We start from the raw sequence: 16,062 nt of genomic DNA, 5'->3' as shown, positions 1-16,062 counted from the left end.
ATTAGCACGTAATTGTGTGCGTGGCGATCAGTACGATAAAAGGTAGCACAACAGTGGACAGTCGCTCCAAAGCGCTCCACGATTAAGTGTTCCTATACATGAGTCGTGATAGTACATTCTTAAAGTTGTAAAACTTGACAACGTTCTCAAGGTGAGTTTCGACGATCTATTTTCTGCGGTAAAGTTCAACTGTCACAAATTATCAAATTTTCACTTTCTCTGCGAATCTCTCTTCTCTCCGTCTTATTTGTCTTGCAAAAAATCTTATTTCTCATTTTATTACAAAAATTAATATAGTATAATTTCAGTTTCCTCTTTGAAGCTTTTCCTCAATAATGTATCGAGTTTTCTCGGATGTCATCTTAAATGTCTTATTATTATAGAGAAGAGGCGAAGAGTGATTCGATGTAACAAATTCTTAATGCTTCATATAAATATAATGCCACGGAATTGATTGATAATGAGATAAAAGTATATTTATTTATATTGTTTGTTCTTTACATTTATTATAATTATTCACTCTACTTTTGATACGTGTATGTATTTACCTTAATATATCAAGAGATTCATTAAAACTGTGCGATATACAGGAAAAAAAGATATAATTTTTTATTGCCAACATCCCTCGATGTCATGGAATGAACATTATAAATCACACAAAGAATCTTCCAGCGGTCTCTTGGGCCGTTCTGGTTGGATTCTTTATATGAACCCAACTAAAATATATGTCACTTCAACCCTACTTTAATCAGACCAATCATCTCGTTGTCCTTCTCAATCCATCGATCATACCAAGCTATCGTATCGCCACCAATCTTGATTCTCGATGAAGAATGTGTACAGGTGCGGGTATAGGACGCACCGAACTGATAACAACGCGTGATAAGAACGACCGTGTCTTGCAGCACCAAGGGTGATAAAGCGAAAATGGCATATGGGAAACTACACGTATTACCATTGAGTCTCTTCATTTTGATTCCCGTGACATTTGTAATTACGTAAGTCTTCAATTTTTCAATGGAGAATGATAAATCAAACTATTAAAAGCAATTAGTATAGCAGAGAGCAAAGATATATATTTTTAGAAATATATTTTTCAGTATAATTGAAATTTAAACTATTACAGTCTCTGAAACAATTTTCCTCGAGCATTTAAACTTTGCGATTAGCTTGTTAACTTCCTAATCACTATTTGTTATTCATAATGAGTCTTAGCTAATTTATATCTCCTTTGTACTGTCAATTAATAATTTCTTTCAAAATTAGATGTTAAATGTGATACGAAAAGTCAACACCAATTTTATAATTAAATCAAGTTTAATTATGCCAATCATTATCGACAATGAATCTGACAAAAATCCAATTATAGATATGCTTTTTTCATTTATTTTCAGAATCTTGAAAACTTGATCAGAATATAATCACAGAAATGTATGCAAATTACTCCGATGATGCGGATTATCCATGTAGTATAAGATTTTGAAAATTATGTTTTTCATTAAAAATAATATTGTGATTGAAAGAAAATTAAATACTATATTGATACAAAATACTAAAATATTAATTAATTAATTACAAGATTTGCATATCAAGAATACTAGAATATATCTTTATATGAATAACACATATAATATTCTTTTGGAGAAAAATAAATTGGTTTAAATTTTATCTTACTTTATCCTAATTAAAATAAACTATACCAGTAATTTGTAAAATTTACAAAGAGTTTTACTTTTTCAAATAAAAATATATAAAATTTTAAAGAAGTAAATATTCTAAATATGTACGTAAATCGATTAATTAAAAATAAAGGATAAATTATTTTACATAAGGCTAAATTATATTATTCTGTTAGCCTGTATCTTAAAATATCCGTTTGAGTAGCAAATGCAAAATTATTAACGATGAAGAATTAATCATAAAAGAGCTCCGCGAGCGGTTGAGAAAATCGAAGAAACTTGATGCAAGCGTTTTATACATTCATACCATACGTTTATAGTTTATGAATGGTTCATGTTTCAGATACACTATATCGGTGCAATGGGACCATGTGGTACCTGGATTCCCTTATATATCAGAGACCGGCACACTATCACCGGAATCCTGCATATTTGCACAATGCCTAAATATTGCAGCTCTTTTACGTATGTATATACGTTCAAAGTCAGAGATTAAATTAAATTTATCTCACACTTTAAGATCTAGAGTTTTGCAAAATAGTTAAAAAAAAAATAGAAGTTAAAATGAAGAAGAAATCTAAATAAGATTTGTTACTTATTACGCACAAATATAAAAGAATTCTGTAGAAAATACTTAATACAAAATTTAGGAACAAAAATAATTCAAATAGCAATAAAATAGAAAATAAATAAATAACATCACAAACAGCATAATAAAAAAATAAGGGAAAAGAGGGAGAATTAGAAAAGTGACTTTAGGTAAATTCTGTTTAGATATAAAAGAACAATTCGATTTGCATCTTCTACAGTTGGATGCTGCGTCTACATTAGGCATCGACAAGTACTGCAATGGCAAATAGAAAGAGGTCACGATCTCGTAAGCAGGAGAATTATTACAGTGACCGCATGCTGTGGTATCCTCGCTTGTTTCGGTCTAGACATACTCGCCAATTTTCAAGAGGCTCGCGTAATCGCCGCTCACATGGTGGGAGCGATGACTTGCTTCTCTGCTGGTACTCTCTATTTCTGTTTCCAGGTATATCATAATATGGATTATATTTTACCAAAATAGGTATTCTCGCGAAAAACATTAATTTATCGACATTGTTGCAACCATTTTTTGACGCAATGATCGTTTAAATATTTATCTTTAAAGCAGTATCAAAGTAGCTGGAAATAATGGATAACTATGTAAAAAAAAATAATTTTATCGTCATGAAATAATTATTATAATTATTTTAGACATATTTGAGTTATAAAATGGTGCCAGCTCTGAACGGCACGATTGTTGTTTATGTGCGCGCAATTCTTTCGGCTCTCACATTAATATTGACGGTTTCTACAATCATTCCTGGCTATATCTCGATGTCTGAATTTCAAGGTAAGCAAATGAGTATTATAAATTATAACTCATCGTTATAACAAATATATATTCATCAAGATTCCGCAATCATTTAGATGCAAAACAGCTAGATTAGTCAAGGTTCATATCATTCAAGGTTCATATCATTTAAAACTTGTGTACAAATGTGTACTCATATATAACATTTTTAACATCATACATCAACATCATACGCTAATGTGTACTCATATATAACATTTTTAACATCATACATACTTAAATAAAATCGTTAAAAAATTAATCTTATCATTAAATGAAGTTAAAATGCTATAGCTTAAATATTTTTAATTGTAATATGCTCAGACAGTAAATAAGTACTAAGAATAAATAAAATGAGAATTTAACTTGTTGCAGGTAATGATTACAAGAAGTGGCTACCGGCAGACGGTGGTTGGGGCTGGCATGTCGCGAGTACTACATGCGAGTGGATTCTCGCGATAGTTTACTGCGCATTTCTTCTGACATTCGTTCTGGAATTTCGATTAATTAACTTTGAAGATCCTGTAGTTACGGTATCACAATTAATTACCAATTAATTACCAGTAGTGATTTTTTTTCGTTTGAAAAGTTACGCTAAAATATCGGCTCTCTTTGCATTTGTTAAATTCTTTCCCGAAGTTCATAAACTTGTAATGAATAATTTTATGTAATATTTACTGCTACTGTGTATGTCTTTCTTGCTAAATTTTAATTTCTTTAAAAATTTTTTGATTAAATTCTTTAGAAATTTCGGAACTTATAAGACTATTTTCTATCAAAACTTTTTTAATATTTATTATTAAATATTGTTGTTATTATTTGTAAAAGCTAGTTAAATTAAAATTGAATTAAATTTAATTACAGAATAAAATTCTCTACATACATTTACAGTAATAAATTAATTATCAAAATAAAATTTTAATTATCATTTAAATTTTAATTATCAATTTTAATTATATAAATTGTTTGAATTGTTTTTTAAATAAAAAAGTATATACGTGGAGGTATTCAAAAATAACTAGAATTTATGTATAAAAAATTAACAGCTTGCCAAAAAATTGATTTCTTTATCCTTGAAATAATCCTCTGCGGCACTTATGCAAAAATCCCAACGCAATTTTAAATATTCGATATAATAGAGAAGATTTCTAGATATTGCTAAATAAGACATATTGCTAAATAAGACACTGAGAATGATTTCCAGCAGTGCTTCCGATCGTTAACATCGCGTTGAGATAGTTGCACAAATGTCATGAAGAATTTCGAAATTGATGAAGGCCACTAATATTTGGTAAACTGTTAAGTTTTTGTATACTTATTATTTTTAAATACCCCTTTGTGCATTGATAACAAAAATTATTAAATAATGACTGCTTGATTTGCTTGTCAGCAAAAATTAATTTCGAATTTATTAAGAACTTTAAGAATTTTGTATTTTACAAAGAGAGACTGTGTGATTGTGAGCATTTTGTATATACACATTTATTTTTATTTTTCTGCATGATTGTTATAACAATTATAATTATAGATAATAAAATGTATGACAAAAATATATATTCCACGCAATAATTTTATAAATGTTTGTTTTAGTTAATGTATTTGGATAAAATCGAGAATACAGCGACGTCGCACAAAATGGAAGCGGCAACATCACAAGATACATAATTTCTTCTCATCAATTTGTCAAGTTTCCGCTAGTTATATAGTACTTAGCTTGTATTTAGTCCAATATTCTATTTCTTTAATATATCTTATATCTCTGACAGTTACTATATATTATCGTAAAAAAAATACTAGCAATGAAAAACTAACTAGAAGATATTATATATATATATATATATATATATATATATATATATATATACATATATATACATATTGCAAAATGTAACAAAAAAAAATTAAATCATAACACAAAGCTAAAAATTACATATAAATTTTCTACATATACTGTAAAAAACAAAATACACAAAAAAATTATTAAGAATGTTATGTATAATAATGAAAAATTAAGCTATGTATAATACTATCAAATAAGAAGAAAAGAATTATGTGTGTTATATACTCTGACTTTCACTTCCTTAAAAAACTTTATTCTTCTATTCTAACAATACTAAGACACGTTATAATTATATAACCAGTGAGAGATAATTATATGCAATTATCAAGAATCAAAACATCATATTAAAATAGCGCAAGATTGCAAACAAAGAAAGTTAAGATTCACATCGTCATTTATAAATAATTATGAAGCTTAATTACAGCAATCAACGTCTGTTTTAATAACTTTTAATAATTTTAATAACTTTAATTATTATATTAATGCGTGCAATTATATTCTTATATAAACATATATATAATAATAAAACTTATTTTACAAAATAATCTGAAATTACATCAAATAAGATAAAGAAAAATTATTTTTTGTCGTCATTATTTAATAATTTTTGTTATCAATTTTTCTTAATAAATATTTATTAAACAAGAAATATATTGTAACAGTAATTTATTACATATATTTATTACATATATGATTACTTTTTGTCATTTATAATTTTCCATATATGTAATAATAATATAAATGACTATATAATTTTGACCATTATTTATATATTTGTAATATTGTAATTAAACTATATTGTTTATAAAGAATAATTTTTTTAATTCTTAAAAATGGAAAAAATTAAAAATAAATATAAGATATATTTAACATAATTTATACATCAACACAATATGTGTTGTTCCAACATTTTTAAAAAAATATCAATAGATATTCTTTCAAAAATGTTTGGAAAATAATATTACTTTCTATAATTAATTGATTAACCGGGGAGAATATTTAAAAAGTATATGTTTATATGATAATTATTTTGTTATATCTAAAGGTCTCTTTAGATGATCTATAATTCGGAACAAAGACAAAAAAAATTTAAAAATTCATGTATTATGTAATATAGATATTTGCAATTATTTAAAATATATCTACATATATTTATGATTATATATAATTTACATGCTATTTACATACATCTCATTAAAAAAATTCACTTAATAACATTGCGTAACATACAAAAAAAACTAAACATTGCGTAACATACAAAAGAAACTATATTTATAAAAGAAGGAAATACTAATCAAATATAATTCCCCAAAGATGTTTTCAATTTCAATAATTTAAAGCTAATGATAGAAATCGTGCTGAAATTATCACATGATAAAATTTCTTTCCATAATAAAAGGAATCGCATCTATCGAATGAAAGTAAATTATCGATGCAATACGTGCTAATGTGCTAAAATATTTGAGTATTTATAGTTACAACTGGATATAACAATATCAGTACTAGTTGTAAGTAATTTTTATTTGTATATTTGTATATTATATATAATACTTTTTCTGTTATTATAATATTTTATCTTTCAATTTTCTGAGTTTTTCAAATGTTCGAAAGAATAAATCTTTACCCCGTTTATCTTAATTTTACTATTATATTTTCCAATTTAGAATAATAATTGCACGAATATTTAATAAAGAGATTAAATTTCAAAATAAAATAAAAATTATTTTATTTTATTTTGCTTCCCCAATAATGATTTATTGTAAAATCAAGGGATATGAAAACAATAGAGTAATCCTACAATTATTGTATTTGTTTTAATATTGCAATAAGAAGAAAAGTTTAAATTTTCTATTCTTATTTTCTAAAAGAATGATAATCTTGAAATTATTTTAACTTTAATTTTGCATAAAAAAATATAGAATTCAAGACTCACATGCATTCCTCTATATTTAGCTTATATATTTTTGCAAATTATGGCATAATATCTCACTCTTTCTGGATTTAAACAAAATTACATTGAATTGATAACTTCGTTTTTAAATAGTCATCGCTATTAATCCCAAGAGTGCGAGCGACGAACACATCATAGCGACGGAAAACGAGAATATGGTAGGAGATATAGTCGTTGGCAAATGTGCTAGTCAGACAGTAACGACGCCGACAGCGCCGGCGACGACGGTCCGACGCGGCGCAGCTGCCGAGAGCGTCGTTTTCGTTGACGCAACATCGATCGCGCACCTCGACGGGTCGTAGCCTTCACATTTCCCGACGAGTCCCAACGCAATTCTACAAAAGTTTGCACTTGGAAAAATTTCAAACGGGACAGCTGACAAGTGTGCCTCTCTCGCCTAAAAATTTCTAATTGCGCGTAAAATTCTATTCGCCGCGGCTTCCGGCATATATATGCTTCGCAAAGTGAATATATCATACGAAGAGCTCCGACTCCGACAAGTCTCGGCAACCCTACGAATGAAAGAGTAGAGAAGGAACGGGAGGGATCCATTGTTTTCAGGGTGCAAATTCCTTGTGCGTTGCCCGATGTGTCGTCGAGTGCGTCTTATGGCAAATTCAATTTTAATTTCTCAAATAACACGGAAATAATAATCGAAGACTGATTAACGAAATTTTTTTTTTCCATAATTGTGCGCATCATAATAACACAGTAAACACGAATGTATAAACTACTCTCTTTCGCGCTGTTGCACGCTCTATTATAAATATCACCGATGTATCATTCATCCATTTTATTTTTAGCATGACGAGCGGAAAATGACAACGGGGAAATGTTATTTAACTGGGGATTTCTAGTTTGTCATATCCGCTTGCATCTTGTATGTGTAGCTTTTCGCTTAACCGCACGCTTCACTCTTTCACGCAGACAACGCCCGTGTGACAGTTCGCACGTTCATTAAACGTGACGTGTCGCAAACGCTATTATCAGCACGGTATTATTTACATAAGCATAATGTAGCTTTCCTTGCTATCTTTTCAGTATAAATTTCTAATGTAATAGATTAAATGACTGTCATTATTATCGAATTTATCGAGGTGTTCATTAGTAGGCTGCGTAAAGTCCACAATGTGTAGACTCTATTTATTGCCACACATGTACTAATGACGATGTTATATTGCTATATTTAAAAAATTCTCTCTTTTTGATATTTTCCTCAATATATATGTATGCTTTGATGTCTTTTAATTTCCACTTCGACCACTTGAAACTGTTATCTTTGTGTGTGAAATTTAATTATTTATTATTATAATAATTTATATACTTTTTATTATTGACTTATATTTTATTATACCTACTTTTAATGATAATTCACGTCTTATTAAATACTATTTTTAAAAATCTCAATTCAAATTATAAAATTAGTTCGATGTAAAAGCTTAATTAAATTTTATTATAAAACTTAATTATAAATCATCGAGATAGAAGAGACAAAGATTTATGTAATGTAATTAAATTATTGGTTAAATTAATGTATACTTAATAATATTATAATATTAGTAATAATAAATCTGCTTGTGCCACTAGAAGCAAATATGTATGATTAAAATTAAATTAAATTAAAAATTAAGTCAAAAAGGTATCAGTTTCAAATGGTCATTAATTGTGATAAAATTTTAATGTTAAAATCTGTTTTCTTATATCCATAAAAGAGTTAAACTTCTTCTCAAAGATGACTTCAACTTCCCAAATTTCTTATCAAAGATATCGCAAACGTAAGCTTTCTTAACAGCTCCTCCGGCTATTCCGATTATGATTTGCAAGAAATGACAAAGGGAATTCTTCGATATAAGGATAAAATCATGGACAAAATGATTGATGTATTTAATGTACGTGGCAACTGAGAGATAAATTCATAAATTGCGGACATTACAAATGCATTTAATGAAAATAATGTTTTTATCGCTTTCAAAATTTATAACTTAATATGCATTTAAGAAAAAAGTCGGACAAATTTTTACTAGAAAATATAGCGTTGTAAATTACTGAATTACATGAAATTATATAAGAGAGAATGTAAAATTGCGCATAATCTATTATATAATTACATTTTATAGCTATATAATTCTTCGAATAATACATAACAGTGTGTAAAAAACACGATGTTATATAAACTTCATATTCTTTTTATTTACTCTACGTAAAAAATTATTTAAAAATATTCATAAATCACATTTGTAGTGACAATTGTTGTCAATCATAAACATAAAAGTATCACTTATCTCTCTCGCACTGATAAAATTAATTGCAATATATTGTAAGACCATATATTGTTCGTTAAAAAAAATAATGACAATTATTTCTCTTGCAGAACTCATTGAGGGAATATTAATGGCAATTGAATCACAGTGCTGCCGTCGGTTTAGACGTTGCAGAGATTGATACATAACGAAGAGACAATTAAAGGCCTATGAATAGCCAACAAGGAATATGAATGATCGTAATTCGTCGGCGGCTGCATCGACGCAAGACTTTTCGATAACGGTGTCGATCGCAGACGTCGACGATTAACATCAACCGGCTTTAAAATTGACATTGAAATCATGGACAAACAAGAGTTCTTTGCTAATCTACATTATCTGCCTATCGCCGTTTTTATCTCCTTGCCTACGATCTTCATTTTAACGTAAATCTAATCGTGTTTATAAATCATTAAGAAATTTATATATTAATAGGTTCATATATATTTTTTTAAAGCAACTTGATATCTACTATTGTTTTATCTATTTATTAGTATTTAATTATTATTCTTTCGGTAAGCAGGACTGATTGGAACTTTGAAGAAATTTCCGCATCAAAAATAAATTTTTCAAATATTATTATATTTAAATTTAATAAATCATCCAATTTATAGTTATATACTATACTTATATATGTTAATATATTACATATACATATATTTACTTATTTCTTCGTATCCTTTATATTATTATTATTATTATTACTTTCTTTTGATATAAATAAAAAAGGAACATTGAGATAATTCTTAAACTTTTATACTTTTATGTTTAGTTCTGTTAATGGAATTTAATAATAAATAATAAGTAATTTTTATAAAAGACTATTTTATATCCATAATTTGCAGATATGTAATCGCTGTTTTACTAGGACACGTCGAAGCTGGTTTTCCTTACATTTCCGATGCAGCAACTTATGCACCAGAGAGTTGCATTTTCTCTCAAACTGTCAATCTAATTGCTATTCTCAGTAAGTAAAATAGCACGATATTTTTTATCAAAAATGACACCCTTGATGCATCATATATTTTATATCATGCCAACTACTAATATTGTCCAGAAATATTCAAGTAGCAATTTATAACGGGCAATTTTTTCAATTGGATTAAAAACAACAAAGTTTCGATGTGCAATTAAAAAGTGATGATGTGATAAGAGAGATTAAGAATTTTACGATAAGAATATATGAGTAATTATTAATAAACATTTATAATATATAAATATCCGATAAAATACAACTGTGTCACTTATATGTTGCAGTGTTTTTTATGATCTACGTAAGATATTTCCAAGTTAAAGAATGCACCAATACCTTTGGTTCACCAACCTCCTTGCCGAAGTGGAATCATTGGGCCTTAATATTCGGCCTTACGTCAACCGCCGGTCTATCCATTGTCGCTAATTTTCAAGAAACTTCAGTAATTGTAGTTCATCTCATCGGCGCAGTGCTTTGCTTTGGAGGTGGTACCGCGTATTTTTGGACCCAGGTCCGTATTAGAAGGTCACTATTCATAGCAAGTGATTTCGCTAAATACTTCTTGATACCAAGATTTAATTTAATTACACATGGGACTAGATGATATTTAGAAAATATAACAGCCTTATAATTTATGAAACTATTGAAACTATATAAGAATAAAATACGCTGAATGAATTTATAAGCTTATAAATTTAAAAAAACAAAATTTAAAATTAACTTTAAAATTAATTAATTTAAATGCTTCGTAGTGACTTTGTTCTTTCTCAAAAAATGGTCTTAGAATTATATTTATATTTATATTTTATACACAAGAAAAAATAATTTTGAATCAACAACATCAGAGTAATTGGATTTTATTTTCAATAACATTATTAATCAAATAAAAAATCAATATCATGGTGTATTGATTTGATTAATAATGTTATTGAATTAATAAAATAAATTCCAATTATACTGTTGTTGATTCAACATTATTTTTTTCTCAAAGTATTTATGTTAAACACACATAAAAAAGTTTTCATATGATATATAATATGCATATAAATCACAATAATTTTTTTTACAGGCCGTATGTTCATTTTACTTACATCCGTCAGGATGCTCGTTACGACTCGCGCATTTTCGCACAGCATTATCGACCTTCTGTACAGTGTGCTTTTTCGTGATCCTTATTACAGGCGTGCTGGCCCATCTCGCCTACAAAGGTTAGTCCGTTTATTTTCTATTTTACATCTTATTACATTAAGATTTGAATTTTACTCTATGCTAGGAACGAATCCTCGGAAATGGTACAAAGAAGACGGCGGGTGGGAATTACATGTAGCTAGCACGGTAACTGAATGGCTTTGTGCAATGGCATTTTGCGCTTATATTCTAACATTCACGGAAGAATTTAGAGACATTAGGATAAGTCCCCCAAAGGTGTGTAACTATAATAACAATATATTTTAATAAAGTAACTAAGTATTTTTTTGTGCTTTCTAAAAGAAATGTCTAACTCTTTTGAAGCTGGAAAATAAAATGATAAATATAATATAATGTTTCATTGAAAATCTCAAAAATACTGAATATATGTTCTAACTCATAATAAAATGCGTATTACGGAGCCGCAAAAATTTTTATTTTCTTTTACTAACAATCAAATATTAACGTATCTATTTCTTTATTATCAATTATTATATAATTGCTATATATTGTTGTGTAATTTTAATAATGAAATTTTGAATAATACGTACAAATAAGCTCATGTAATAATACAAATATTCAAATATTTTTTGCGTCTTTTGAAAAATAAAATATATTTTAGCTTGCTATCTTCTTTATTATATAAGCCGTGAAAAATCACTCGTAGATATTCTCATTTTTATTTTCCACGTATTCGCGCCAACAGGTAATATGCAACATGCATCGTCTAAGATCGAGTAACGAAGCGCTGAACGAGAGCCAAGACTCAGCTGTGATTCACGATCAGATGAATCCATCGATCAGTACCTGATCACTCGTAGGCAGAGGCGCCGGTGGTTACGTCAATCTTCTCTCGCATTCACCGGTTGACACACCCTGTCCCGGCTACCGATACCGCGGGTCCAGAGATAATCTCCTGGATGAAGCGGCGCCATTGGTGACGACGACACCGCCAGGGCTGTGCGACAACGCCGAGAGGAATCCCGACGTCCTCTGCCCGGTGCAAATACATGTACACGATCCTACAATACGCGAACGACGACGATATCCCGAAGGCAATCGTTCCGGAAAGCGACGTCGAAGAGCCGCCAAAGATCGTTCCAAAAAATGGATCGATCTCGACGAAAATGTGATGGACGGTTACATCTTGATCGACGACAGGAATCTCGGTCCTTCGGTTCCCGAGATCGACACAGAAGAATTATCGTATCCCGAAGACGCTGTTGAATACAACGACGACGATGACGATGACTGTGACAGAGATACCGGCAGTCACGAGTGGTCAATATACAAACGATTGAAGAGAAGTGATTCGAGACGATTCCGGCATGATTTCGACTTTGGCGCGACATATCCGCTCGCGAATAGTCACGGAAATGCCTATCAAGACTCGAGCAGCCATAGCAAGTACACAGAATTATATTCGGGATACCAGAGCGCCAGAAATAATTTCAATGCGACTCGCGATCTTGACGTAACATCAACATACGCGGTGGCGAATAGCCATGGTAAGAACGATCCCGCAGCAGATATGCGAAATCGAGATTACAGGGAGAATACAGAAAGTGATAATTCAGCCTGGGATATTAGAACAGAAGGCGCGAATTATGAGATAGCCAACAGCCATAGCAACTATCGCGTATTTTACGACAGTCAAACGCAACATCAAGCTTCGCTAATGGCCCCCTGGCCCTCAGAAATGTGGTCGGAAAATCATAGTGAAAAGTCTCAAATCACGTCGAAAGATCTCAAGGACGATACCGCGAGGAAACAGAACAACGAAGGATGCGAGACGAACAATACCAGTCAATCAGAAAAGAATAAGCAAGACTCTGAGACAAGCTGTGACATCGAACAATGTTTGGTGCAAATCGAGGAGAGTCTCCTGAATATCGAACAAAATCTTCTTCACGTTCAGGATCTGGACATTCCGGAGCTGAGAAACTTATTGTACAAGAGTCCGAGCATCGAGCGAAGTCTTTACGAGGTACAAGATCTCCTCTACGCTGATGGCATCGTTCCAGCTATCACGAAGAAAAAATCCATGTCTCTCGATTCGGACGAAGAAGAAGAAGAGGAGGAGGAAGAAGAAGAAGAGGAAGTCGAAGAGGAAGAAGTATGGGTAGGACAAAATATAACAATCAAAGATAACGACGATGAAGACGGAAATGCGAGCGCACCTTTGCTAAACGACTCGAATGAAGAATCTTCGGATACAGCCAACGTTGACGACTCCTCGAGATCGATCAACGATCATCACGTCGACTGGAATAACGGATCAAACGTTTCACGAGAAGAAGCAAAGAATTTCCAAATAAGTCCGGAAAAGACGATGAACTTCGTACCCAATAGTCTCGGCAAAACTTTACCCAGAAGAATCGTTCTGGACGAGGTTAAGGAAAACATTAGACTATGCTCATCGGGACCAGAAGAATCTACGATTACGATCGATTATAATTTGAATAGCGCGTGCGCCGAGAAGAAATCCCTCTTCCGCGACAAGTGGCATAGCAGGACAAATTCGTTAGACGAGAATTCCATTTTCCAGAATGCGGAACTCGGCGACAAGCAGGAGAATAAAAAATTCTCGCTGCAAGATATTTTTCTCGAGACCACAGGGACTCCTCGCTTGGCGATTAATGCGAAAGCACGATCGGAAGGCGCGTTGCAAACAGATCGAGAGAAACGATGTGACAGAAGAGGCTCTCACGAAGAGAAACTTCTGCAGGCCGTTGAAGCGACAGCGGAGGATTTTCGAAAGAAACTCGAGAGTTTTGCTTCACAGCGACGATCCATTCTGGACAGGCAGAAAAGAACGACGCCGAAATTAACCAAGGAAGTATCCGACAACACGATATCGCGATCGCGAGAGAAGCGCGCGACATCGACCGCGGCTAAGATACAGGATAAGGATAATAGCGCCGGAAAGAATAGCAGTTGCGATAAACGGAAGAGAAAGAAAACCTCGGGGAAAAATCAAGGTGTCTCGGAAAACGCTCTGGTGCCCAGTAAACTGATTTCGCTCTCGCTCTCGCTGCTTCTCGCGGCTTTGCTACAGGCGGTCAGATGCCTGACGGATCTCGTCGAGGACGCCTTCCGATCTGTCAGTTATGATAAAAGCGGATTGCTGCAATAAATTTTCCCGAGAAAAATATTCAAATCTCTCAGCAACGCGGCGAATACCTCGCCTTATATTCCATCGATACGTAATGTATCATAGATGGTCAACTACGTCAACAATCAATCTCGCAATCGTCCGAGAGTTACATCCGATATCTGTGATAAACGCTACGTTTAGGATTCCCGATAAAATTACTTTACTTACTCTCTACTTCCAAAATATCGAAGTCAACCAATCTCGAAATAAGAATCGAAAATCGATCTTTCAAAAAGGACTCTTTAAAATTTGAGGAAAAATTTTATTTGCTGTGAACGTGATTGTCTGACAAGCGGATTATTGACAATTATAATTCGACGATCTTCCGAAACGTAAGGATTATCGAAGTTACTTGACAGACACAAGACAGAGTAAATTATGATAATGCGCGATAAATCTGGATAACTTATCGATGGTGCTGAATACGGGCTAAGTACATATGAACGAAGTTTAGTATTATGTATATACGTTCAAAAGTGCCTAAAAAAAACCATCGCGTATCACATACGAGGTGTAGTACACAATATACTATAATATTAATAACGCTATTTATGTCTACCTACGTAAATCTCTTTTTTCAAGATGTAAAAGCAAAGAAAATAAAGCAAGGCGAGAAGACGAGATGCTTGAAACGTAAAAGCATTCTCACGTGTAAGTCACTATTCCCTGCTGCAACCATCCTCTTTACGATTCAAAGAACATAAATCTGGAAATGCTAATATTATGCTTTTCGAGTGCTCACCTTGAGAGAAGCCTCTTATTAAAGCAAGTACAGTTGAATTAATAGAATTCTATAATAAATTCATTTATCGGATAACGAGATAAAAGATGTCTTTCGCAAATTATATTTATCTATCTAAAATTTAACTAAAATATATTCGTGGCAAAATATTGGCTCAAGTTTTACTATAGTATAACATCGTTAAATAATGCAACGAAAATCATTATTTTTAGTTTACTGTCACTTCGATAGAAAAGCAAATAATTCCTCTGTATTAAAAATTAAGGAATAATTTCATTATTTTAATTATAATAAATCATATTAAAATTATATAAAAATATGAATAGCGAAATCAATATTTCTATATATTTCATGAATTATGACTATTAATATATTATATTAGTATTACGTTGCTTCACAAATTTCTTATTGACGGTCTATTTACCATTTTGCTCGTATATAATCGATTTTCTATCTGATCATAAATCAGTATAACTTATATTATGTGTATACATTTATAACTTATATTATGTGTATACATTTTACGCATGAAATAGTATGGAAAATGAGAAATGGGAATGGAATTTGGATCGATGTTTCGTGCTTGTCGCGCATCAAAAGGGTGACATAGAATAATGCAATACCGAATTGTCCCGAAATGTTCGTTCCCTCAATTTCGAATTTCTCATCTTACAATCAGTTAAACAAAGTCTCGAGTTTCCTAAGTCAATGTTATCATTCGCAAAGCTTGCTCCGAAGATAGTTACTTCCTTGTTCACATGCTGTCGATCGTAATGACACAATTGACATTTTGCCATTGATATGAAAAACTTCACGTACGAATACCGATATCCTTTTAGAAAATCGACGAC

General features: G+C 31.2%; 1 protein-coding gene across 1 annotated transcript; it reads left to right on the top strand.

Moving 5' to 3' along the window:
- On the top strand, positions 1 to 12,197 carry LOC105251685. The gene is made up of 14 exons (XM_020027606.2): positions 1 to 151; positions 833 to 998; positions 2,023 to 2,144; positions 2,489 to 2,715; positions 2,922 to 3,060; positions 3,436 to 3,593; positions 4,651 to 4,720; positions 6,945 to 7,149; positions 9,355 to 9,537; positions 9,997 to 10,118; positions 10,409 to 10,635; positions 11,194 to 11,332; positions 11,398 to 11,549; positions 12,019 to 12,197. The coding sequence occupies exons 2-14, from the start codon at positions 928 to 930 to the stop codon at positions 12,121 to 12,123; spliced, it is 1,920 nt and encodes a 639-aa protein (XP_019883165.1). The 5' UTR covers positions 1 to 151; positions 833 to 927; the 3' UTR covers positions 12,124 to 12,197.
- The last annotated feature ends 3,865 nt before the right edge of the window (positions 12,198 to 16,062 follow it).

Source organism: Camponotus floridanus, unplaced genomic scaffold, assembly GCF_003227725.1.
Source record: "Camponotus floridanus strain SB8 unplaced genomic scaffold, Cflo_v7.5 scaffold44, whole genome shotgun sequence".
In the NCBI taxonomy this organism is placed as follows: domain Eukaryota; kingdom Metazoa; phylum Arthropoda; class Insecta; order Hymenoptera; family Formicidae; genus Camponotus; species Camponotus floridanus.
The sequence above is the reverse complement of the archived record's forward strand: the minus strand, read 5'-3'. Positions and strand labels throughout refer to the sequence as shown.

Excerpts from the sequence above, each read along its gene's own strand:
- LOC105251685 (XM_020027606.2), top strand. The coding sequence starts at position 928 with ATGGCATATGGGAAACTACACGTATTACCATTGAGTCTCTTCATTTTG. Across the intron at positions 2,145-2,488 it reads AAATATTGCAGCTCTTTTAC|TTGGATGCTGCGTCTACATT; the intron begins GTATGTATATAC and ends CATCTTCTACAG. Across the intron at positions 3,594-4,650 it reads TTGAAGATCCTGTAGTTACG|TTAATGTATTTGGATAAAAT; the intron begins GTATCACAATTA and ends TGTTTGTTTTAG.